The sequence below is a fragment of the Delphinus delphis genome, chromosome 15 (genome assembly GCF_949987515.2).
Source record: "Delphinus delphis chromosome 15, mDelDel1.2, whole genome shotgun sequence".
Taxonomy (NCBI): Eukaryota; Metazoa; Chordata; class Mammalia; order Artiodactyla; family Delphinidae; genus Delphinus; species Delphinus delphis.
Genome location: NC_082697.1, coordinates 83,392,261 through 83,418,483, shown reverse-complemented (window position 1 = coordinate 83,418,483; position 26,223 = coordinate 83,392,261). Strand labels below are relative to the sequence as shown.

Sequence of the window (26,223 nt, the reverse complement as noted above, 5' to 3'; positions counted from 1 at the left end):
AAGCCTCAGTCTGGTCTTTTGCTCAACAGGTTAAGTGTGACCAACTTGGAAGATCTGAAGAGGAGAATCTTGCGAGTGATTGCTCACTGCAACAAGCCCAAGGTAACGCGGGGGTGGGGGGTGCGGAAGAGGACCTGCAGGGGTTAGGGCCTCCCCACCAGGCTGTTTGTGGCCTCATAGCGCAGGGCACTGATGCTGCTAGAAGCTCTTCTACCCCCGGCACAGACTGTTGGCTGCTGTTCTGCAGAGGCCGCCTGAGAAGCAAATGGCTAAACCATGCGCAGGGAAGCTGCAACTAGAACATACTATACTAGAACCATCCCTGTTTGGTTAAGTGATTTGTTTTTTTGGTCATACTTAGTCCTGTCATGACTAACAGCGTTCTGATGGTTTTGGTCCCAAAGCTTAGAAAACAAGGCTGCCAGATACAGAGTTTAGAAGGCGCTGGTATAGCTGGGCTGTGGGATATCATAGTTGTTACAAATATAAATGCATTTTTATTTACCAGTAGAGAAAAATATCCATGATGTTTTGAAGAGTTTTTTTAAAAACGGAAGGATTAAAAGTGCTTCTTAGAATGTAATCCAAGGCAGGGGTAGGTGACGAGGTATATATAGCTTTCACCAAAAAAATACACCAAAATGTGGTTTTATTTAGATAACGGGACTAGAGATGATTTTTCACTTAACATCTTTGTTTTGTGACGTTTTTTGTTGCTAATTAGAAAAACTTTTTTAATTTAAAGATAAACTTCCTCCTTATCAGCTACACTCCCCCAAATTAAAAAAAAAAAAATTTGTATCTAATGTCTTTAAGGGTAAAGGGTAAAACTGGTTTACAGAATTGCCTAAAAAGAATTAAGGGTAATTTTTCCTCAAAATCTGCCTGAATTTGGTTTTTAAATATTGCTTCAAGTGTGATGGCGTCACTGCCCCAGAGAAACCTGAGTTTGGGCCCCTGACCTCCACACTCCTAAGGTCCATGTTGAAAAACAAAGCAGCCAGGCTTCTAAGTGCTGTGGGGTTGCCGCCACTAGCTCACGGGTCGCAGGAGGTCTCCGGGGACCGTGAAAGCCTCACGGAGTCACACGCATGCCGTCTTCTCGGTCTCGCCCTCAGTACAAGATCCTGCTGCGCGCGTGCTGGTACGAGCTGTTTGGAGGGCACCCCGAGGACCTGCCGACGGAGCTGGATGGGGGCGACCTGACGCAGCCTCTCCTCGGGGAGCGGAGCCTGCTGGCGCACGGGTCCCCGGCCTACAGCTTCTCCAGCGACTCCCCGCTCGAGTCCCCCACCAAGTACCCCCCTCTCTACCCTCCCGGCAGGATCATCCACCTGGAGGAAGTGGGCACTTCAGGGAGGTGAGTGCGGCGGGCCTGACGCGGTCAGTCACCCACCAGCGGTGAAGGGAGACTCACGGGGGTGAGACTTGAAGAGATGCTCGGCTTTTCCTCTTTCAGGTTTTCCTGCTATCCTGCTGCTCGGTATAGTGTGAAATGGTCACACGAATCGGAATTCAGCAAAATACTCATCGGCCCGAAGATGCTAACAGACCACATGCCCGACATCCTGATGAGAGCCCTGGACAGCGTGGTGTCCGACAGGGCCGCTTGTGTTTCCTGTCCGACCCAGGGAGGCTCCAGTGTGGAGGTTGCGTAACCAGGGCAACTGGGAGCTGCTCGGGCCGTGGACATCTGAGTGATTCCCATGATGCCAATGATCGGATTTCAGTGGTCTCCTAAATGACTGAGTAATTTGAGAAATACTTCTGACTACAATATTCACACTATCAGGAGCCAGGAGAGCACTGAGGTGACGGCCCCCCCGAGACTGAGTGGGTGTCACGCCCTTTTCTGTAGGCCTGCCGATTCCCGGGAGTCCCACAGCCAGGTTTAAGGCCCTAACGATCTGTAGGCGCCCGCCCCTCAGGCCACCTTTTCAGTGACAGGGTCCTGCCTTACGAGTTGGCACACAGGTGTGCAGTGTATTCTGCAAACTGGACTTTCCCGCCTGCACAAACTCAGTATCAGTTGCGAGGGTGCAGACTGGGGTCTGTCATGGGTGGCACTAAGTGAGGGTCAGCCCTGAGCTCCGACTGGGAATCGGACGAAAGCAGGTCGGGGAGGCGAGCAGAGACTGCAGCTCCTGGCCTCCGGGTGCCCTGTGCCCTGCTCACGCTGCTTGCTTCACCAGCCTCAGGGTGATGGCCCAGTTCTCGTGGGGTATTCGCAGAGGTCGGCCAGTGGATTCAGAGTGAGTTAAAAAAAAAAGCACTTACGTATCATGAGTGCCTGCACAGCCGTGAACTCTCCCAGTGGGTGTGTCTGGGAAGGTCTATTTTACTGGGTAGTTTTACAACAGTCCTGTTTTAAACATCTTTTTTCTGTCCACTGTAAACAACAAAATGGAGTCTTAGGTTTTCCTGGAGCTCTGGCTAAAGACTGAAGGTTGCCCAGGCGTCTGACTGCACTCCACCCCCGATCCAAACCCTGTAAGATGAGAGTAATGGGATTCCTTTAGAAAGCATAGACCCACAAGGACGGGGGGAAGAAGAGACAGGAACAATGAGATGGCCAGAGGTAAGCGGACTCCTGGGTGAAGTGGGGAAGGAAAGACAAGAATAAATCCAGTCTACAAACCAGATGCCCCAGGTACCTCGGACCCGGGCATGAAGCAGACAGCGGGGGACCAGCCGGAGTGACGGCTGGAAGAAATCTGGCTCCTCGCTTGCTTCAGGGTAGAGGGGGCGCTGGACACCAGCGCAGTAGAACAACTCCTCCCACTTGGCCCCCATAACCTTTAAGAAGGTGCTCCAAGGAAATGAGACCTCTAGGGATACCCGCCCCCTCAGGGCCTAGTAGCTGTCACAGCCATACCACCTTAGTTTTTGAAAACCCACAAAGGTCTCTGACTGAAATGCTGCGGTAACATCCAACTGCTACAAGTTTCGTTTCTAAACATAATTCCTGTACGTTCCTAGCGGCAGGAAGCAAAGCGATCCCAGCACCTTGAACCACACCGCCCTGGCGTGACCCACCTACGTGCTCAGTGTCCGGTCTGCTTTTTAGTTTTCAGTGTTCAAGCACGAGCCAGGGATTGCCAGACACTTGGGGAACAAAGGACCAAAAGAAACAGACACGGGAGAAGCTACATACAGCTTAGGAACAGAAAGAGTGCTGCAACCACAAAACTGATCCACAAGGCTGAAAAATAGTATTTAGGGAAAAAAGAACTCCTGGACATGAAAAGTATAAGAAATGAAATCAAAAGCAGCTGGGAAAGGGATACCTGAATAATGGGAGACAAGCTTCCAGACGAACAAGCCCACCAAGCACAGGGTACGGGAGACAAAGATCCACCCAGGACACGAAGACGCAGGGCAGACCCCGTAAGACGTGGAGATAAACGTACCGCCCCCTGCAGTGCAAACAGCCAAGACGACGGGGAGATCTGCCTTCAAGAAGCCGAAGAGAAGTTATTTCCAGCCTGGAATTTCAGACCCAGCCAAAAAGTACCAGGTTCGAATGAAGTTATTTTCAAAGATACAAGTGCTCAAAAACATAGGTGACCCACATACTTCTCAGGAAACTCTTGGAGAATCTGTCCATCAAGGTGAGAAAGTAAATTAGAAAACAAGGAGTTAAGATGTAGAAAATAAAAGATCAACACGTAAGAGAAGTGGTGGTCAGAGGGCTCTGTGCCTTTAGGGAAATGAAAACTGGTGAAACACATGCTACATCCGAATGTCCTGAGAGATTCAGACAACAGATGGAAAAGTCAGTTAAGTTAATCAAATACACAGAAAACAAAGCAAATAAACTAGTACTCCAGAAGAAACCAAAGTTGTGCAGGAAAGGCAGATTCTGTTACTACATGGCTCAGCCCTGAGCGTTTACGTGGCAGTGGTAATGCAGACACTGAATATCAGCGCCAACCCAAACGACTGTACTGAAGGGGTGGGAAAGGTGTGTTGAGGCTGGGGTCACGGCTGGTTAAGAGCTACTGCATCCCCACCGGGGAGGGGACGTCGTCAGTGGTGGCTGGAACTGAGACTCCAGCGGAGCACCCAGCTCAGCCTGAGCCCCGGGGAGGGGAGGGGCTGACAGCTCAATCGGTCACCAATGGCCAGTGACTGAACTGAAGCCTCCAGAAAATTCGAAGGGACCTGGTTTGGACAGCTTCCGGGTTGGGGAACACATGGAGATGTGGGGAGAGCCGTGCACCCAGGGAAGCGCCCAGCCCTTCCTCCATACCTTGCCCTCTACATCTCTTCCGTCTGGCTGTTCCCGAGTTACATCCTTTTATGATAAACCAGTCATCTGGTAAGTAAAAGAGAAAAAAGCAAGCACATGCTTTAGACATGTGAAGACAAGTACGAAGCATTACCTAAGAGAACTCAAATGGGTGCCTCTGGGGAGGGTGCGAAGGGGGAAGACTGCTGTTTTTGTAGCAAATCTTTAGATTTGGTCTTAAAACTGCATTGTTTATCTTTGGTTTAAAAAAAAAAACTCTTCCAAGCAATAAAAAAGAGGATTTAAAAAACTGCTTCTAACATGAACTGTTGATAGTATAAGTTTAGGCTCCAGAAAGGATCTTAAAGTCATATCGTCAGTCTCCACCTTACCAGGCTGCCAGTTCGGGTTCCAACATGTGCATCTTCAGCCCAGAGCTCTGGTCCGACATGCTGACACACGTCCCCGCGTGGACATCACATGAGTCTCACCAACATTCGCCAGGTCTCAAACCGAACGTCACTCAACGCCCCCTCTTTGTTTGCTGGCTCCTCCGTCTTCTCCCCATAGAGAGACTGCTCCCTGTCCCCCCACCACGAAAACATGCATTGGAAATGAACATCCAACGACCCAGGGTTTTACAGGGAGGCAAACAAACACATACCCCAGCAGGTGGTTCCCCAAGCTCTCAAGAACTCCAGTATTACCAATCATGATTCAAGGATTTATTAAGTCATACATGCAAAACATACTGCTAATCGCATTAGCAAAAGATCAATGTAAAAACACTCCACAATTCTGCAACTGTCAATTTAAAAAATTTTGTTCTAGTGGTTGAAAGGTCCAAGCTCGTATTCTTGCCAGTGGGTAAGTTGTACAGAACTTCGTTAGCACGAGCACGGGGTTGACAGAACCTCACAGACCCCAAGGAACATCGTTAGGGCAAGGACAGGAAGCGTGTGCACGCTGTGAGGCAAGAGGCGGTCAGTGTTGTTAGTCCAGGTGCAGTGTCGGTGATCTGGCAGGGTTTACAGTTTAAGAATATCTAAGTATTTTAAAAACTGTAAAGCTGCAACATAGGATTTTTACACCTAGTTACTAGAAAACCAAGGAAAGCACTTACTAGCTTTGGATAAGGTAACATGAAAACAGGAATGCACTTTTACTAATCTACAAAAAAAATTTTCTAATGCATATTCAGACGATTTTATAATACAAGGAGGCATATTGCTCATTAAGAAGGGGTTCTATAAGAAAAGCACTTACTAAGTTAGCAACTATGAGAATGATGAGGTCAAAGATGGATTAAATGCCCAATTTCAGGAGGGATGGGCACGTTTAAGGAAAAGCTTAAGAAAACACTTACTGATAATACCGGCCTTTCTTCATCATCTACTGCATTTGACAGAAATTAACCTTTTAAAACGTTTACCCGTGACACTTTTAATAGTTTATTACGTATACAATGTAGTGTAAATTAATCTCCATATTTTGTTAAAATACTGTTTTCATCCTCTGATCACAAGTGTTCCACACACTCCACCCAGTGCACCCGCGGCCAGAGCAGAATGCTTCATCGGAGGGAACACGGCAGTAAAAGCTCTGTTCAAAATCTCACCAAAGCTAATACACTAATTTGTTTTAAAAATCTCACTACGAAATCACAACGATTGATCCAAAGAGCTGAGCTGTTACACTCGTTCATTATGATGTACAGTACAGTGTTAGGTAGCGAACATGGGCTGGTAAATCAGGATGCATTAAATGGCAACGTTTCAGGAAGGAGGCTGTACTGCTCTTCGCGTCTGAAACTCATTAGCGAGCGTCTGCATCTCCTGCCTCAGAAGTTAGTCTCTTCCAGACAAAGGTCTTTGAACAGTTTAGTGCTTAGTGTTCTTAGCCCAACAATGCAACTTAGTTCACAAGGTATTTTGGCAACTCTTAATCTGAGCAAGAATAGGGGCTTTGAGAAATAAGGCTTTAAGGAAGCTTGTCATCTTAGGGCTAAACTTTACTAGGATGTGAAAGTTTGAACTCTTACACCTTAAACAAACAAAACCTAGAAATTACTGATTGGTTCAAAACGGTTTTATGGAAAAACTACTCTGTAACAAAAACTTGGCATTGAGTGCGAAGGCTCCACCGTTTGAGCAAAGCGTACAAAGGGTCCTGGGGGACGGGGACAGGCGGGAGGGGCCCGGACATTCACAACAGCAGGCATTTTCTCTTCCTCTTCTTGACGGGGGGCGGGCAGAGAACCGCCCGGATAGCTTCATCAAACACCGTCTTAAGACCTCGCTGCGTGAGCGCCGAGCACTCCAGGTATTTGACGGCACCTGTGGGAAACACAGCCTCACCCTCAGATCAGAACGGGGGCGCCCCCCACCCTGACACGGCACCGAGGGTCCTGCTCTGCGGGGTCCCAAAAGGCAAGCCAGACCCCGAGTCCACTCCCCCAGGCGGGACTGCAGCCTCCATCACGAAAATAAAAACGTGGGCAAAGCAGACATGACAATGGGGGCTTCCATACCGATCTCCTTGGCCATGGCCAAGCCCTGCGGGTAGGTGATGGGTGTCAGCTTCTTCTCCTTCAGTTTCTCAATCGTGTCTTTATCATCCCTCAGATCAAGTTTCGTCCCCACCAGGATGATAGGAGTGTTGGGACAGTGGTGTCGCACTTCAGGGTACCACTAGGCACCAGCAGAGGAGGCAGTCAGCCTCTCCTTCGGAACCGCCCTCGCCTGAACTGTATCCACACAGGTGCCCAACTGCATCAACCACCCACTTGGTCACCGCGTCCCCTTGCCTAGCTCACACCCTCCAGAACCACCGACTGGCTGCGGTGTGTGCCTAGCCAGCCTGGAGCCCAGGACTCACGCCCCTACTGACAGCTATACTTGTCTGTGAGAGAGGAGAGAGGAAGGACAACCCCCCCACCCCCCCACCCAACTACTTTGTTTTTGGTAAAACAGGCCAGGTTCTTAGGTCATCTCAAAATCCCTTACATATTCAAGGATGAGAATAAAACTATCTGGACCCAGGTCTCAGCTCTGCCGCCATTACCCCCACCAGACACGTCCCCGATCCCAACTGAAGGGCCTCTCACCCGTCATTTTCACTACGTTCATGAAAGATGCCAGAGTAGAAAGTATGGTCATTATTTTTATTAGACCGACTCCGAAGTGCTTCATTATTTTAACCAGGAACACGGCACTTCTGAATCAGACCTTGAGACTTTAGAACTCTGCATACTCAAGTCATGTACCTAAAAAACTGATGACTTATGTAAAAAATTACCTAAGTAGTAGAATTACTAAAATCAACTTAAATAACTGAAAGTTTCTATCAGTAAATGGTATTTTATTTTTTAATGTTTCTTCCTGAGAGTGACATTATGTAACAAAATATTTTCCTAAAAAATCCCACTTACCTTTGCACGAACATTTTCAAATGATGCAGGACTCACAAGAGAAAAGCAAATCAAGAATACATCCTATAAAAAGAAAACAGGGAGGTGTTTAGAAAATGGTCTTACAGTGAGGAATGCACTTTGCTTCCTGAGTGCTGCTGGGAGGGAAGCATGGGGCCAGGGCATACGCCTTCTCCCCAACACGCCTGCAGTGTAGTCAGACGCTCCCAGACCAGAACCAGCATGTGAAGCACCAGTTACCAGTGAGAAGGGGAGTGGAGTACGAAATATGCTGTAAGTTACTCGAGGCTACAGAGAGACATCAAATTCAGACCCCTGGGAGGCCTCTTTTCCATCCTTCCCAGCTCCCACTGGGAACTAACTTGATGCTCTGTTACTACACGGGGACTAGAACGAGTGGCAGGTACTATGGCAATATTTCTATAAAACTTGGTTTCAGTCCGTCAAAAGCAGATTCAAATTAAAAACTGTTATCCTCAAATGGTATGCTTTGCATTACGCTCCCATCAGAATCTTAAGTACAAACATTTTTAGATGGTCACTGGGTTCCAAATAAACTGCTTCTTAAAGAACTGCCGTCAGAGTCCCAGGCATAAAGCCGGGTCTCAAGAATTCGCTAAACAGGCACGTCCCTCTGGGAGGGAGGATGATCTGGTATGTAAGGGGCGCCTTGCCAGCTGTCAGAGCTTCTCAGACCCAAGGAGGGCCTCCGGAAAGCTTGCACCATGTTGTGTAAAAAGTGAAATTTGGGACTTCCCTGGCAGTCCAGTGGTTACGACTCTGCGCTTCCACTGCAGGGGGGGAAAGGTCGGATCCCTGGTCCAGGGAACGAAGATCCCGCGTGCCACGAGGCGTGGCCAAAAAAGAAAAAGTGAAATTTAAATATTTACCCATGTTAAAAAATGCCTACGAGTTTCTAAAATGCTAGATTTATGAAACACTTTCCTGGAAAAAGGCAATTAGGCTACTCTGTGAAATGCACACAATTCCCAAGTTCCTTGCGATCATCCAGCTGCTATCTTGTACCTGAAAGGGAAGAAACATCCCACACAACAGCTTTTCGTAAACGACACTGAAAATGCTAGCACATGCACAAGCTCGTCCAAGAATCACCACAGCATCTCGGCACCTGGGCTGATCACAACATCTCAAAGCAGGGGTGGGTTAGCTCACCAGCGTCGCGCAGCCTCGCCCGACAGGCCCTGCACCGGACACCAAAGCGGGAGGAAGGAGGGCCCGCAGTGTGGTTAGTCCCGCTCCCGCCAAGCACTCGGGCCACGTGAGCTGCAAGGTAGAGCCTCCGCACTCCTTCCCCAACCAGCCTGGACAGGGGCCCTTGCACGACAGTCCCTCCTGTCCCCTGGGAGGGGGAGGAAAGCAGTTCACACACTGCTCTGATTCAAGCCAGTAGGTAAACTATCAGGCAAAACCCCAACCTTGAGTGCGTTAAATATAAAACACTCAAGGAACGTGAGGCTCAATAGGAAATCCTAGGAAAACTAAGTGAAACGAGAGAACAGATAAAGCTTGAAACTGAAGTCGATTGAAAGTTTTACATACGGCAATCGGCTTGTCTTTGCCCCTGGAGGGTATATCCTTACCATACGTTTCTCCAACCTAGTAATGCATGAGAACTTTGTTTGAGTTTAGTAAAAAGCGAGAAGAAAAATCAATATAACCAGTTACCTATTCTTCATCTGAATTTTGTCTCAACCCTCCCAAGGGATCTAAAAGCAGATGATGATCTAGCGGGTCTATAACGCCAGGCGCTGCTGAATCGCTCCATCACTCTGTGAAGGTCAGAGACGGTGGAGACCGAGGCGCGCTTCAACCTGTGGTGGCACAGGGAGGTTCCCTCCCCAGCATGAAGCCCATGGCTTCTGCTCAGCAAGGACATGCCAGAGGGGTGTCCCACCCTCAGCGAGGGCGTCCATCAGCAACGACACACCTCTTAAAGCTCTCCGGCCAAGTTCTCAGACAGGAGCCCAGCTGGAGCCAACAGGAGGCGTGGCCGTCTGCACGGCAGGCCTCTCGGCCCAGACACCGTCCAGCAAGGCGGCCGGGTGTGAGGGCTGTGACCTCACGGGAGTGCGGCTCAAATGCAGGGACCCGCTCTACTGAAAGGACAGCGCTGCTCCCGCCCCCCGTGTGCATGGAGGGGCCGCCCACAAGGGACCGCACTTCCAGCGTGTACCACTGTGCTTTCAATTCACTCCTCTGTTCCAGTAAGAACTGAAGGCCTGCTCTTCAGCAACAGAGAACCTGGAATTCTAGAATCGACAGAAAGACAGGCGAGACAACTATTTTAATTTCATCTCACTCAAGCTTCTCCGATTTACAATTTAAAGCGAATGTTAAAGTCTCTCTAACTATCCTGATTTGATCTATGGGCTATTTTTGAAGCCTGGTCCTCCGGAGACCTTGAAGTGATGCCAAAGCTTCATTGTGATACAGGGACTCATGGGGATTGGCCACAAAAACTCAGCTTCAAAATACCCTTTAACCACATCTGTTCTACCCTTTTGCATCTTTCAGAACATCTTTCTGATGGAGAAGAACATGCTTTCCGTCCCACATTAACGTGACACCGTCTGCCTGTTCCTTCCTCTTCCTTCTGCCCCCAGCCCAAACTCGGCTTGAAGAAAACGCCTCTAGCGCTTCTGACGACTAACCTTCAGGCGTCCAGTCCCTCCCACCTCTGCTCTCCGACCTGACGCGCTGTCCTTCTGTCCTCAGCCCTCCTCACAGGGTCACTCTCGTGTCCTGGAGCGGCGTCATTCCTCCTGAGCTGCTGTCTTGGGTCTCAGGCCCATCTCCCCTTTGGTCTGAAGGCTACTCTCCCTCCGTGGCGGCCTGTCCTCCCCACACCAGACGCCCCTGGGCCTCCACCGACCTTGACTCCTGTGACGCAGCCCCATCTCCCTCACAGGCCCCAAAATGACAGCAGCCCTCGGCGCTCCTGCCCGTCCGCCCGCCTGCCGGCAGAGCCGTCCGCAAATGGACCAGCCTCTCCCAGGAGAATGAGGGGGCTGGACCTCACCGCTCCGAATGATGACCCCGTGCCCACCACCTTTTGGAGAACCAAGTGGAAGCTAATGGTTTAAACAGTTTTAACTCAGCCACACAGAGGATGCCAGGATTAAATGACCACAGGAAATACACGTCTCTTTGTAGGTCACGAAGACCTAGAGAGTGGGGAGACCTTGGTATGAAATCACCCAGCTGGCCCTTCAGGCATGGGTCAGGGCAGTGTCACGGATGAGCCACGGAAACAGCCTGCAAACCAGGGGCCGGGCTTCATTTAATACAAAGTTCAGAGGTTTCTCTTTGCCAAGAAGAAATCCAGGTGCCAGCCTGCCACTTCCAGGGTCTGCTCCTCCTGGCAGGACAGCATGGCCCAAGGAAGGAGACCCTCCAGGCCCCAGCGTCTCAGCGCTCGGGGCGGCCCTCAGTAGCCAAGAGAACCCTCTCGTCTCCAAAGGAGCCCAGGCAGGCCCAGCTTTAACTGCTAGTGGGGTGCCCGCCCCTCTTTGCTCCTAAGCTGGCAAGGGGTGGGTTACACACTGCGGTGCAGGTCCACTGCCTTCCCCAGATGGGATGTGAAAAGTTCAAGTCCTGGCCCCGAAAGGACAACACCCACTTGGATTTCAGGCCTCACACACTACAGCCTGATTCAATGTGTCGCTTATCTAGGTGTTCTTCAGCATGCAAAGTGGGGATCTTGCCAAGTCACCTTGCACTTACTGCGAGTGACCGCCTCAAAGGAAGAAGCCGCACCCTGCCCTGGACCCCCCGAGTCACAGCAGATGGTTCTCATTTCTCAGTGGTGACACGCCGCCCTCCCAGATGTATCCAGTTGACTGGGGACTCCTACTCTACCACTCAACGCAGATGCCTTTGAAACCTGGACTCAGCAAGCACCCACTGGGGATGGAACAGTTTCCTAAACTATTCTACTGAAAAATACTGAAGAATTCAAACCATTTGGTGACTATGGGCTGATTTTTTGTGTGTGTGTGTGGTACGCGGGCCTCTCACTGTTGTGGCCCCTCCCGGTGTGGAGCACAGGCTCCGGACGCGCAGGCTCAGCGGCCATGGTTCACGGGCGCAGCCGCTCCGCGGCATGTGGGATCCTCCCAGACCAGGGCACGAACCCGTGTCCCCTGCATTGGCAGGCGGACTCTCAGCCACTGCGCCACCAGGGAAGCCCTATGGGCTGATTTTTAATACATAATCACAGTTAACTTTTACCTGGAGATTAACTGAGAAGCCAGCCAATTCAAGCCTCCCATTTTATGGTTTTGGTCTTTGTTTAGCACCCTTCCCAGAATTCAGCTAAAGGACAATCAGCAAAAATCTACAGCTCAAAGAAACTGTGCCTGGACTTCCCTGGCAGGCCAGTGGTTAGGACTCCACACTTGCAATGCAGGGGGTGCAAGTTCAACCCCTGGTCGGGAACTAAGATCCCACATGCCACGGACCAAAAAAAGAAAGAAAGAAAGAAAGAAACCTGGCAATTCCTCTAGCAGAAAGCAACTGGAAAAGACAATAAGTTTTGCTTGGAAAAAGCCATATTTCAAAAGCAAAAAAAACAAGATTTGGGTAGACTAGAACTAATTACTTCTTTTCACTCACACTCCCCCCCAGAACAAAGTGATAATTAAATCAGTGCAAGGGCGGAGGCCTGTCTTCTCCGAGATGTTTCCCTGACCCAACCCCTCTGGCTGCCCGGCTCGCTGAGAGCGAGTCCTGCATCTTCCTCTCCTCTGGATGCAGCTCGGAACCGAGGGCCTCCCCACATCTACCAGCACAGCTACACAAACACAAGGAGGAGTCCCAACAGCAGCGACATGCCTGGGGCTGTTCTACGTGCTCTACGCGCTACATCTATACTCATCCAGCCCTGCGAGGAACGGGGCAGGCCTAGAGGTGAAGAAACCTGCCCAGTCACAGGGCGAGGAAGGGGAGGGTGGAATTTGAACCCGAGGAATTCGCTCAACTGCCTCTGTGCAAACTGCCCTGGCCAGTTAGTCACTAACCCTCCAAAGCTGTTTTAAAAAGCACTTTTAAAACAAAGAACAGACATGTAACGAGAAGCAAATGATACAAGTAAGACAACTGCTTATTGAGAGAAAAGTGGCTTCTGACCATGTGTCCACCAGCTACGGCTCCATATAATTAGCTCTGGTAGAGACGAGCTGGCAGCTGGTAGGCAAGCAAACCCAATCTAACAATTTTCTGACTGGACACGGTGGACACATTTTTATAAAGCTAAAACCTCAATCTACATTGAGAAGATTTAGGTACTAAAGCTGCAAAAAATGAACATGTATTTTATAGAAAAACAGCATTAAACCTGTTAGATTAGTTACTAACTTGATCTAAAGAAACCTTAACCTTCACTGCTTAATTTGATTCTGTGGTACAAAACTGTCACAAAGCAAACTCATCTAGAAACTAACTGCTCTTAAAACTATTTAGCCAAAACAAAACAATCAATACCTATTTCAGACGGCTGTCCTAAAACTACACGGAAGAATGTAAAACGCACAGCGCCGTAGTTAATAACTGGTAATGCTCAAAAAATAAAAACAAGCAAAACCGTGGTTTGCATCCAGGCGGATATTCACTATTGAACTAATTTAACGTTATTTGTTATTACTCGATATACCCAAAAGATGGCAATATAAGCAAATCCAGAGGTGATATGAATTAATTAAATAATCAGGAATTGTAAAGGACAAACTAAAAATCAGTCATGCTCCTTACCGTTTGCGGATAGGATAGGGGACGTAATCGGTCATAATCTTCTTGTCCAGCTGTATCCCACAAGCCCAGATTCACCGGTTTTCCATCCACCATAACATTGGCAGAATAGTTGTCGAAGCTGTGGAACAGAGTGAAAATGGTTAGTCTCTAGCCGTGGAGCACAAGGCACAGACCTGGGAGCTGAGTGGTGCCCAGGCTGGGGTCGCGGGGGCAGAAAGCTGGGGAGGCCGAGGCAGGCCCAGAGGCGGCCAGGCCAGCAGGTGCCCAGCCCAGCCTGCAGGTGCGAGGCGAGGCTCCCAAGGGCTGAGAAGCAGAGGGAAAACGGGAACTGGAGTGTAAGGGAAACAAAGGCAGCACTTGAGAAAAACACCCGAGAAACAGGAACAAGCTACTAAATTTAACCAAAACAAGTCGCTGTCAGCAGTAAAAACCTGCTTGCCTTTAATGAAGAGAGCATTAAAGTTTTTCTCCCCAGGAAGAAATAAAGTATAAAATTAATCCCTCTTTCAAACCCCACGTGTTGACTTTTCCATGTACACGTGTGAGTCATTCTCAGTTAGGGGGCACACCAGGACGGCTGCGCTGGCAGTGTTTCCAGAACAACACCACCCCCCCAAGATGAGCCTTGGTCATCCACCTTGCGACCAAAGTGCAGGGTAACGCAAAGCAAACTGGATCTGAGAAGCTATGGTGTAACGCTTTCAAAGTGAGTTCACACAGGTATTTAAATTAATTTGAGGCTGCTACACACAAATTAGTTTATCTATAAGAGGAAGCCTAGAAGGTCTACAGGCTGACAGGGGGAAAATAAGGTTGACATTAAAAAATTACGGCGAGTACCATGAAGTAGCTCATTAAAATCTGGCTTCACAAGGTAAACCAGGGCAAGTGCCAAGCAGAATACAACACATCAGCCTTTAAAATAGAATTCCAGAATTAATTTTTGCATACTTAAGACTAAAACTTAGGATCTTACTACCCTGTGACAGCAAAGTCATGGTCTGAGTAAGTTCCATTGTGATTTATAAAAGTTAATGACCAAACCAGCTTTCATAAAGAAAAGGTCTCATATGCTGTATTTCCGCTTCAGTGGGAAGATGACAGATTATTCAATAAACGGTACTGGGACTTTTTTTCTTTTCAACCTGTGAAGAAGAATCAGGTTCCTGCCTCATACCATACCAAAAAATAAACTCTAAATGAATGAAAAATAAAAACTTCAGCTACAAAAATCCTACAGAACATTTTTAATAAGACATTAAACTCAGGGAAAAGGCAGGATGGCATGTTTACATAAAAAAGCAGAAGACACCATAACAAAGTTCAAAGACAAATGAGAGACAGAGGGATAAATATTTCTCATACACACAGTTCCAACAGTAAGAAGAATTTTCAGTGGAAAAACAAGCAAGGGATTTCAAAAGGCAATTCACAGAATATTATATATGGACAGTAAACATTCAAACGATTTTAACCTCACCGGTGACCAGAAATGCAAATGATGAGGTCACTTTTTTTAACTCATGTTAACCACAGTATGTATGAAGGGGGTGTTTCAGTCACAGCTGCTCAAAGTGACAGCCTGTGGGACAGCAGCTGTGTAGCATCTATCAAAGCATAAAGTGTCCGTTCCTTTGCTTTGCCACAGTTCCTCTAATTATCTATCACATGTGCACAAAGACACGTGCAATGATATTTAGCCAGCCCTGTCTGCAATGCCAAGTGACCAGTGGTTAAGTCTGCTACAGCACTTTAGTCAGTAACAGCTGTTAATGATTTAGCTCTAGCTACATGTGGAGATTAAGAAAGTCCCCACCATAAATTCAGGACAGTGTGATCCCACTTACGTTAAAACACACACAGGACACCGAGATGCGCCTGTTGTGACTGAGGGGGTGAGCACAGTGGGAAGTGAGGCGTTTCCTCTCCACCAGCACCGCAGCCATGAGGACAGAGCTCCCAGCAGCAGGGCGGTGCGTTACGAGGCTCCCTGGTAACCCCACCATCAGAAAAGCACTTTTCCACCCCCGCCCAGTTCTGCTGCCAACAGGGAATAAGCAGCTCAGTAGCTGATTCCGTCCTCCCATCCGTCCCCCCACTCTACACCCCACCACGCACACACACCCTGATTTCAATTCCAAAGCCCAATAACTCAACAGTGACATGTAACCGTTGAATTACTCGCCAGAAAAGGCCAATTAAAACATAATGGAGTATTTTGTTCCAGTTCCTTGACCCTTCACACAAAGAGCCCAGAAAGCCAAACTTATCCGAAACTCTTATATTATCCAGTCTCTGTACTTCACAGTTGGTTTAACTTTCACTTCCCGACTATCTAAAAACCAATTAGGAAAGCTGTGTGCTTCATCACTGTGCAGAAACTTTACGTTAGATTATTTTTTTTTTTTTAAAGACACCAATTGTACTTGCACATTTGTTACTTTTTTTTTTAAATTTATTTTTGGCTGTGTTGGGTCTTCGTTTCTGTGCGAGGGCTTTCTCTAGTTGTGGCAAGCGGGGGCCACTCTTCATCTCGGTGCGCAGGCCTCTCACTATCGCGGCCTCTCTTGTTGCAGAGCACAGGCTCCAGATGAGCAGGCTTAGTAGTTGTGGCTCACGGGCCTAGTTGCTCCACGGCATGTGGGATCTTCCCGGATCAGGGCTCGAACCCGTGTCCCCTGCATTAGCAGGCAGATTCTCAACCACTGCGCCACCAGGGAAGCCCCTGCATTAAGTATTTTTTAAAAGTCCAAATACCTTATAATGAGACCTCAGTGACTGAAAGGAAAATTAATCACATCTGTTTGCATAAGGATTAAGAAAGAGCAGAACAAAGGTCAATAGAATCCAAAGCAACGTATGACAGACAAGTTAATTTCCAGTTTAACTCAGGATACTTACACAGTGGGGATATACTCTCCAGGAAAGGCATTGGTCGTATAACTGATCAGGAGGCAAGTTTTACCTACAGCTCTAAAGAGAGAAAAAAATGGTGTAAGTTGCTTAGTCAACATGAATGCAGTCTTAGATTTCATTATTCGGTGAAAATAACTTACAGAAAAATTAAGAAGTATATACATCAAGTACTTAGCCCTAAAGAGTTTCTATAACCTTTTATTTAACACTACACATAGTTTTATCCTGAAATTTAAAGTAAACAAACTAGAACTACTCAGAAAGGCAGAGTCCAGAGGCTTCACACTCTGCTTTTGCTTTAGGTATTAGCACTAGTAGTCAGGAAATACTTGTTAATAAGCACAAGGTTGAACAGGAACAGTATTTTAAATTGACTGATTGATGGCTGTGTTGGGTCTTCGTTGCTGCGCACGGGCTTTCTCTAGTTGCGGCGAGCGGGGGCTACTCTTCGTTGCAGTGCATGGGCATTTTGGTGACTTCTCTTGTGGCGGAGCACGGGCTCCAGGCGCGTGGACTTCAGTAGTTGTGGCACACGGGCTTAGCTGCTCCGCAGCATGTGGGATCTTCCTAGATCAGGGATCGAACCCGTGTCCCCTGCATTGGCAGGCAGATTCTTAACCACTGCACCACAAGGGATGTCCCCGGGAAAAGTATTTTTAAACTGAAAGTCTCTTCTGTGAAGATCTCTAGAAGGCTTTCATCCAAGAATCTGCAAATCTATCCTCAAATTATTTTGATGAATACTAATATGCAAACATAGCTTTCCTCTCCAGCTTCCATTTTGTTGCTAAGTAATATATTTTGCTGCCTCCGAGTGGCAGCTCAAATCCCACCACCTTCCTAAAGCCTTCCCTCTGGCCATCAGTGACAGCTGTTCTCTAAAGAGAGTGCTTAGTTACCAACCACCACACACAACTGCTCTCACTTTAATTCATCTGCATTCACGTGCCACCTTGCCACATCCTCACATCCACCATAAACTTTTTTTTTTTTCCTGGTACGCGGGGCTCTCACTGTTGTGGCCTCTCCCGTTGCGGAGCACAGGCTCCAGACGCGCAGGCCCAGCGGCCATGGCTCACGGGCCCAGCCGCTCCACGGCATGTGGGATCTTCCCAGACTGGGGCACGAACTCGTGTCCCCTGCATCGGCAGGCGGACTCGCAACCACTAAGCCACCAGGGAAGCCCCACCATAAACTTTTAGAGCAGCTAACACATTACATTCCAGACACATTAATTAATGGCTCAGGGACGCTGGAGTAAACTTCCCAAACAGCTGCAAAGAGGAGAAGTAACAGAGAAGAGTGTAGAAATACTCCCGAGACAGGAGGGCCTCCCGCACAACTGGAAGCAGATACAGGGTGCCAGGGCGGTGATGAAAGTCTCCCAACCACTTGGAAAATTTTTCAGGGGGGTATCACCTAAAAATTAAGACGATCACTGCACCAGTAGCCAACACACATTCTCTAAATTTTACAACATTCACAGGGTGGCTTCAGGGGCTTCTCAGAGTCCCTGGCCTCCCAAGGGCTCACCAAATAAATGCTCCTTACACGGGCCCATCTCCCTGCTGTCCTCTGTTGGCTCACCAAGGTCACGAGATACACTGGAGCTCTGAGTCGTAAGATTTTGTTGTTCAATCTCAACTACTACTATAAATTAGGACTCACAATAAAGAAGTTAAGTGATTTTCTATTTTCCTTGCACTCTTAGCAAAAACCTCTCAACAAGAGCAGATTACATACAGGCCCAGGCAGTCTTGCCAATACTTGTTGCACTCATAACATTATCAAGGCTTAACAAAAGCTGGAACTCCCTCACCCCAAAGACCTCATAGTCAAACATGACATCATCAGGAGCTAGCGTCCAACTCCTAAAGGCTTTCTAAACAGAAATGACTCATTGGCCATACATTTTGTTAAAAGCTTAGAATGTTAAAAAAAAAAAAAAACCTGAATGAGTAGGAGTCTGAGATATCTGAAGTCACTGTCCCAGATGTGCGACCCATAGCCAACTCTACCACTTACTGGCTGGAATTGTTTAAGTTTCAACTTCCTTATGCCTCAGTTTTCTCAATTGTAAGATGGATACAAAACTACCAACTCCATCACCAAACTATTGTGAGCATTAATGCAATTTCAATCTATACCAACAAACTGGGTGCTATGCCAGAAGTACACTAGGTGCTAAAGACACTGCAACGCACAAGATCTCATGGAACTTATGCAGTTACTAAACTAAAAAATGAAAAATGCAGTCATTACACAAAATTATAGGTGTGATAAGTGTTACTAAAGATGCTCTGGAGATGGACAGCAAAGGGATCTAACCTAGTCTTGGGGGCAGAGGCGGCAGCAATGTCATTGAGACTGATGAGTGGGGACACAGCAAGGAGGAACATTCTAGGCAAACGCAACAGCACGTGGCGAGACCCAGACTACAAGAAGCCCAGTAAAACTGAAGGACGAAGAAAGAATGGGCAAGTGGCAGAGGGAAATCTGAAGAAGTTGTCCTCTCTTCTCGTTAAGGGCCTGGAACTTGATGCTACTTGGGAAGTAACAGAAGATTTTTGTTGCCGAGAAACCATTAGATTTGCATTTTCAGAAGCAGCCTCTGATGACAGTGTGGAAAGAGGACCAAAGAAGTTGAAACTGGAGGCTGTAAACAAGGAAGCAGCTGCCACTGTGTTCCAGGAACCAGCCCTGGTGGCCTGGACCGTGGAGGGGGTTTCAGGGTGCAGAGAAGTGGGCCACTTCAAGAGCTACCGAGATGTGGGGCAAAACAAGCGTGGCTTGGCCAGGGGCTGGATGTGGTAGCTGAGGAAGAGAGTGGACTCTAAGGCCAGGATAAGTGAATCTCTTTTCAAAATTACAAATGTTGCTGTGTAAAAATGTTAATAGTTATTGCCTCTTAACGTCAAAGATAAGAAGCTCTAAAAGTTTTAACTGTTATGTTAAAATATCACAGTTTCACTTCAGAGACCCTGTCCTAAGTCTCTCCTCTATGCATGAGGAACAAAGCCATCACTATAAATACCACCAACTGTGTTTTAAATGCTCCAAAATTTCTTTTCCTGAAACTCCACCTTCAGCTGAGCCTTCATCTTTTGAAAGGTTTAACTGTAAAGGAATTCAAGGTACTGGCATCACCTGATAATAAATGAAATTTTGTTACCAATCATCATTTGCTAAAAAGCTGTATTCTATAAGAAAATTAGTAAAGTATAAAATTCTGACTTTTTTTAAATAAGTACATGTCCAACCTTTGATTTAAATGTTTACTTAATTTTAAAAAACAGATAAAAAGAAAAGGTTATTTACCTCCCATTAGAGTATTTATTCACCGCTTTTAAACACACTCCACAAATAAATGCTAGAGGCCAAAGTCAACATCGGCTCTAGACAAAGTCACAGCTTTTCCCCACAGAAAGAATAGAAGCAGTTATTTGGTCAGCCTTGACTGATGCTGCTGCATAATTTCTGGAAGTTACTATTTGCTTTGGAATTTCCAATTTTATATATTTAACTATTCGGTTCGGTCTCTTTTTAATCTTTGAAAGATGCTGTAACTCTAGAAAGTGAATGAGTCTACTAGAAGAACATTCACATAAACACATTTTTTTTAATTTAAGAAGTATCTTATTTGTGATAAATAATCGCAACTGTTACTAGTTTTTTTACGGGTTACAAAGTTGACAGTGTAGATAGAAAATATTTATTTAAGTTTTAAGTGACAGTGAGTCATCACACAACATTTTAATCTAACGGCAATTGAGCACATTTTTTTAACCTATGCTTCTGCTCTATCCTGTAGAAATAATCAAGACCAAAGCCAGTAAATTATGTTCCTACTATGTCCTTTATTTTTCCATTAGGAGAACCTCAAGGAAAACTTTTCCTTAAAAAATTTTTGGTAAACTTCAGTGTTACTTCCTGAAACCTGTAAGCCAAAACTTAAAAGCACATAAAAATCGATAAATCTGTAAACACTGGCAATTTCCTCACATTAAAAAAGTAAGGGATGGGGCTTCCCTGGTGGTGCAGTGGTTAAGAATGTGCCTGCCAACGCAGGGGACACGGGTTCGAGCCCCGGTGCAGGAAGATCCCACATGCCGCAGAGCAACAAAGCCTGTGAGCCACAACTACTGAGCCCACGTGCCACAACTACTGAAGCCCATGCACCTAGAGACCTTGCTCTGCAACGAGAAGCCACTGCAATGAGAAGCCCTCGCAAGGCAACGAAGAGTAGCCCCCGCTCGCTGCAACCAGAGAAAAGACCACGCGCACAGCAACGAAGACCCAATGCAGCCAAAAATAAAATAAATAAATTTATTTTTTTAAAAAAGTAAGGGATGGACTTCCCTGGCGGTCCAGTGGTTAAGACTCTGTGCTTCCACTGCAGGGAGCATGGGTTCGAGCCCTGATGGGGGAACTAATGAGATGCCACACACCACCCAGAGCAAACAAAAAAAAAAAAAAAAAAGAAAGAAAGAAAAGAAAAAAGTAAGGGATCCAGGCAACTCAAAAAGAAGAAGATTCTGCATTGCCTTAAAAAAAATAAAAAAGATAAATTGATCTTAGTAGGACAGAAAAACCAGATTTCTCCAATGACTATTGTAAACCAAACTAAGGAGCCTGTATTGCTGTCTAAAAGTACCTAGATCTTTTTTTCCCCAGTTTTATTGCGGTATATTTTACATACAGCACTATATAAGTTTAAGGCGTTTAACAATGATTCAACTTATATACATCATGAAATGATTACCACAATAGGTTTAGTGAACATCTATCAGCTCTTAAAGGTACAACATCAAAGAAATAGAAAAAAATTTTTCTCCTTGTGATGAGAACTCTTAGGATTTATTCTCTTAACAACTTTCATCTATAACATACAGCAGTGTTAATTACCTTTATCATGTTGTACATTACATACCTAGTACTTATTTATAACTGGAATTTTGCTCCTTCTGACTCCCTTCTAATTCCCCCTCCCCTAACCCCTAAAAGTACCTAGGATCTTAAGAACAAATTAATAGAATGTAGTGGAATGTTAATTATAAGTATCAAATATACATTTATACTTATTGCATTAATGAAAGACCCTGAATGAAAGTCCTCAATTTATGCCAAGAAATGGGTTTTGGGGACTTCAGTTATATGTTTACTGAAGACACCAGCCCTTCAGTAAATGTATAACTACGCAGAGAGTTAAGTTCAGAAAATGTATGGATTAATAGAGCAATTTAGTGCTACAAAAACACAAAACCCTAACTGAAATTCTGATGTTCTGCCACCAACAGGGGACATTCCAACCAACTTAGAGAAAGCCAGTCATTATCACCATTGGAGGCTTCAAAAAGTTCAGATTCTCAACACTTAGGTTACTAGAACACTCAAGGCTGAAGATGCCACCTACGATAGAGTTCAAATCTGAAGCAGCCGTTACTCCAGACTGTCATTCTAGAACCACCAAGCCTAACCCTGGGGTAGCTGATTATATGGGTCAGCTAAAGATGCAGAGTTCAAAACCAAGAATTTATATCTAACTGTGTGTCACCCCCATTCTCCTTCCAAAATCAGCTTCTGTATCAAATCCTCTTAAACTACTGCCCCCAAATGGGAACACGTTACCATGTGATAAAGCAAATAGAGCAAACTCTTGATTACAGAATCTAAGTGGTGGGCATATGAGTGTTCACTGCACAATTCTTCCAACTTTCCCATGTTTGACATTTTTCACATTAAGATGGTGGAAGAAAAAATCCCATCTGGTGACATGTGGTAACTGCCCTGGTAGCAGGATCCCTGGTAAAACATCTCCTTTCTAGGAAGACTACAATTCTAAGTTAGAGCTACCTGATGATGCAAAGGTGAAAAAGTAGGAAGTACAAAGACATTAACTGACTAATGCAAAAGACAGATTATAAAAGGGTGGCTTTAAGGTTTCTAAAAATGGACTCCTGATATTCCTTCACTGAACCCAACCCCAAACTTTTAGCTGGAATTATCACCTGAAATTAAAACAACAGCAAAAAACACATTACACAGAATTTTATCAACCAAGATCAGATTCAAACACTAAACATAAATTTGGAAGGCAATGCAGAAACTTAAACTCATGGATCACACCATTACTGCTTGTTCAATGGAAGTAGGCAGGAACTGGTGTACATTCTTATCAAGATGACATCATGGAAGGCATTTATCATGCTCAACTAAAAAAATTCCTGGACAGCAATGTCTAAATCAGATACTGGGCTGGAGAGACCACTAACGCCACCTGGAGTGAAATGGGGAACGGGGGCTCAAGTCACTCACCCCCAGCCTCCCAGTCAAGCAAAGCCGAAACAACACACAATTAAAAGTGGCTGTTCAGGACCTCCCTGGCAGTCCAGTGGTTAGGACTCTGCGCTTCCACCCAGAGGGCACGGGTTCGATCCCTGGTTGGGGAAGTTCCACGTGCCACACAGTGCAGCCAAAAATTTAAAATGTGGCTGATCATAAATGTGAGATGCTGTCTTACCTAAGTAAAGCTGAGAGAAAATCGTGGGGCAGAAGTTCCCCAAATTAAAGTGACAAACCCCATGTTCAGGAAGGACTAACAGAATCAGGATCAACAGAAGGATTAACACAATTAAAAAGTATCAAAATTTACCTCACATTTGATACTCAATGCCAACTGAATTGGTGTATAGAAAATAATCCATTAGAAGAATATAGGCTTGGGGACTTCCCTGGTGGCGCAGTGGTTAAGAATCCACCTGCCAATGCAGGGAACATGGGTTCCATCCCTGGTCCAGGAAGATCCCGCATGCCTCGGAGCAGCTAAGCCCGTGTGCCACAACTACTGAGCCCACACTCTAGAGCCCACGAGCCACAACTACTGAGCCCACGTGCTGCAACTACCGAAGGCCGTGCGCCTAGAGCCCGTGCTCCGCAACAAGAGAAGCCACCGCAATGAGAAGCCCACGCACCGCAACGAAGAGTAGCCCCCGTGCACTGCAACTAGAGAAAGCCCGTGCATGGCAATGAAGATCCAGTGCAGCCAAAAATTAATTAATTAAAAAAAAAAAAACAATGTCAGAGGCAGAAGCTAAGTTCTAAAAAAAGAAGAAGAATATAGGCTAATTGGTGCTAATTATAATACAGTTACGACAGAGCCTTTAACCAGAATATTTTTAAAATAAGGAAGCCTCCAATTTGTGGAACCTCAACCAGTTTGCCTTCCCTGCTTAAACTGCCCCTAACTGCCTGAAATTCCATAACATTAAGCAACTTTCACGCCACAAAATTTAGACCCGCACTTATAGCTGTAACAATTTTTTAATAAAACATTCCCATCAGGAATATAGTTTATTCAGATAAAAGCAGGAAAATACTTTTGATGGAAAAAGTATATATCTAGATTTTTCACTTAAGCCATGTCTGCTACATGTTAGCCCTGATTTAAAGTAATACAGCTCAATTTTTTTTGTAAAGGTACATTTCACTTCTAATGTCAACATCAATGTCAAATACAGCACAAAAAACTGACAATAAACTCTAGGTCACCGTGTTTTATGCCTAACACTCCTTCCACAGAGCCTAGCAATGCCTCAGAGTAACAGAAACAGCAATAATAATAAAAATACTGGCAGCTGGCACTCAGTAAGCACTCAGTAGGGGCCAGGCACCTGTGAGGCACTTAATAGCCAGCATCTTGTTTAATCTCACAATTTCCCCTTGAGGCACCTCTCTTGGGGGATGAGTGATATGCTCAGGGTTTCCCCGTAAGTGGTGAGGTGGGGATATGAAGGAAGGATCCAGATTCCACAGTAGGCATTCAACAAGTATTTAACTAGATAAACAAGCCAAGCAAACAGTAGAGGTCCACAGTCTGTAAGTATAATTAAGTAAACTGAATATGTCTTCTGTGCATATGTTTTTAAATTTTTCAAATAAGAATATTACGTTCTAGGATTAGGTAATGGATTATCAGCAATATGACTTTAAAAAAACTAGTATGTATTACTGATTCCGCATTCTTATTTTTTAAAGGAAATTCAGATAATTTAAAATGTTCCTAAGACAGTGACATATGCTCAGTTAATTCAGTAGCAAAAGGATCAAAACTTCATTTAAATGAATTTAGTGATTTCACTGTTAAACCAATTAACTGAACATTCCCCCAAATTAAAGCTTTCTTTTAAAGGGTTAAAAAACACAAAACTACTATACATATTCCTAAATAGAAACTTACAATTTTTAATAATATAGACAGAACTATGAAGTGTCAATAATCTTTCACATTTGTGAGCCTGACAAATCATACAGAGGGCATCTTTTTAAAACAATCAGTTGTCTGATTGTCCTTCATGGATCTGAATTAGTTATAGAAACAAGTCAAATGTCTAATTTACAATGATCTAAAGAAACCGAGAACTCATAAATTCATCGAGGCATAAAAGCAAACCAGCCCTTATAACAAGTTTAGGGTACAGGGATGCCAGAACTCTTCGTTCGACTTTACAAGACTCCAAATAGGTACCAGTTGCATTCTGACTTTGCTGCAACTGGTAGTAATTCTTGGAGCTTCCTTGTTAATGCTCATGTACTCGAACCATGCTGAGACGCACGATTTTCCTCGGATTACACTGAGATTCTTGTTTCCAGGGGAGGAAAAAACTGCCTAAGACAAGTCTTCCTTTAGGGCCGGGAACCACCACAGACAGTAGTGAAAAGAACTGTTTTGAGTCACAGGGCGGCCCGGCTCAGGGAGGCTGTTCTGCTACATCCCAAACCTAACGCATGAGGCGAAGGCCAGCTTTTTCTTCTTATTTTCTTTTCTTTCTTTCCTTTTTTTTTTTTTAAATGTATGACCACACCACATTCCGAGAAAGGAACCGTCTTAAGCACACCCAGCTCCTCGCAGCTAGAAATCCTAAAAGTTTCCCCACCTTAATAGCAAACAGAGAGTCCCTTAAAAAATCAGAAAAGTGGCTTAAGTACAAGCGGAAGGCACCCCTGGCGAATCAGTTTAGGATCCACCCCCAACCAGCCCGTGCACATATTCCTCCCCCACGACCGAGCTGGGACCGCCGGGACCCACGAAAGGTCTCAATGAAACTCGAGGTTAATGGGAAAATCAAGAGGGGGTCCTTTTTTAAGAAAGGCAACTCCCTAAACCCACCCAAACTACAGGCAAACGAGGGAGGGTGGCGGCCCGGGTCGAGTTCTGCCGGGCGGTCAGCGGGCCGGGGAGAAAGCGGGAGGGTGGAGTTCACTTTCCCTCCGGCCGCCGATCGCCGATCCCCTCCCTCCCCCCACCACCACCACACACACACCAAAAAATAAAAAAATAAAAAAGCCGGAACCAGGCCCGCGCCGTCCGGTCCCGGGGAGGGTGGCGGCCCACGCCCCCCGCCCCGCGCCCCCCGCCCGGGAGAGGCCCGGCCAGGCCCCAGGCCAGCCCCCGGCGCCCGCCCGCCCGCCAGGCCCCTAGCCCCGGCCCTCGACCCCCGGGGCGGCCCGCGCACTCACCCGTCTCCCACCACCACACACTTGATGGCCTGCATCTGGGCCGCTCTCTGGGCCGCGGCGGCGGCGGCCGGGCACTGAGGCGAAGAGCGGAGAGCTCGGGGCGCGGCGGGCGGGCGGGCGCGCGGCTGCGGGCGGCGGGGCGCGGGGTGCCGGGGCCGCTGTCCACGCCGCCTTGCCCTCCGCCGATGGGAAGCCGGAGCCCAGCAGCAGCCACCACCCAAAGCTGGGGAAAACTGCAGAGAAACAGGAAATGGCCGCTCCACTCACATCCGGCCTCCCCTCCCCCGCCCCGGCGCCTCCGCTCCCAGGCTCCGGGGCGGGGCCGCTCCCGCCCGCGCGACTCCCGGGGTTTCTCTAGGCT

General features: G+C 46.6%; 2 protein-coding genes across 4 annotated transcripts in view; one reads left to right on the top strand and one right to left on the bottom strand.

The window, feature by feature from the left end:
* The window catches only part of DAGLB (diacylglycerol lipase beta), a 29,808-nt gene extending 25,016 nt beyond the window's left edge, over positions 1-4,792 (top strand). For 2 of the 3 annotated variants that reach the window (XM_060032450.1, XM_060032449.1), the window contains 3 exons: positions 30-102; positions 1,119-1,360; positions 1,460-4,791. In XM_060032450.1, the coding sequence (XP_059888433.1) occupies positions 30-102; positions 1,119-1,360; positions 1,460-1,658 (514 nt within the window). In that variant the 3' untranslated portion in view covers positions 1,659-4,791. Of the gene's footprint in view, positions 1-29; positions 103-1,118; positions 1,361-1,459 lie in introns of all 3 variants that reach the window. The other variant, XM_060032448.1, reaches the window with a different exon arrangement.
* A 149-nt stretch (positions 4,793-4,941) lies between these two features.
* On the bottom strand, positions 4,942-26,134 carry RAC1 (Rac family small GTPase 1). The gene is made up of 6 exons (XM_060032451.1): positions 25,863-26,134; positions 16,332-16,403; positions 13,431-13,548; positions 7,662-7,724; positions 6,762-6,921; positions 4,942-6,567 (listed from the first exon to the last, which is right to left on the bottom strand). Exons 1-6 carry the CDS (start codon positions 25,895-25,897, stop codon positions 6,437-6,439), a joined length of 579 nt encoding a protein of 192 aa, XP_059888434.1. The 5' UTR covers positions 25,898-26,134; the 3' UTR covers positions 4,942-6,436.
* Between the last annotated feature and the right edge of the window lie 89 nt (positions 26,135-26,223).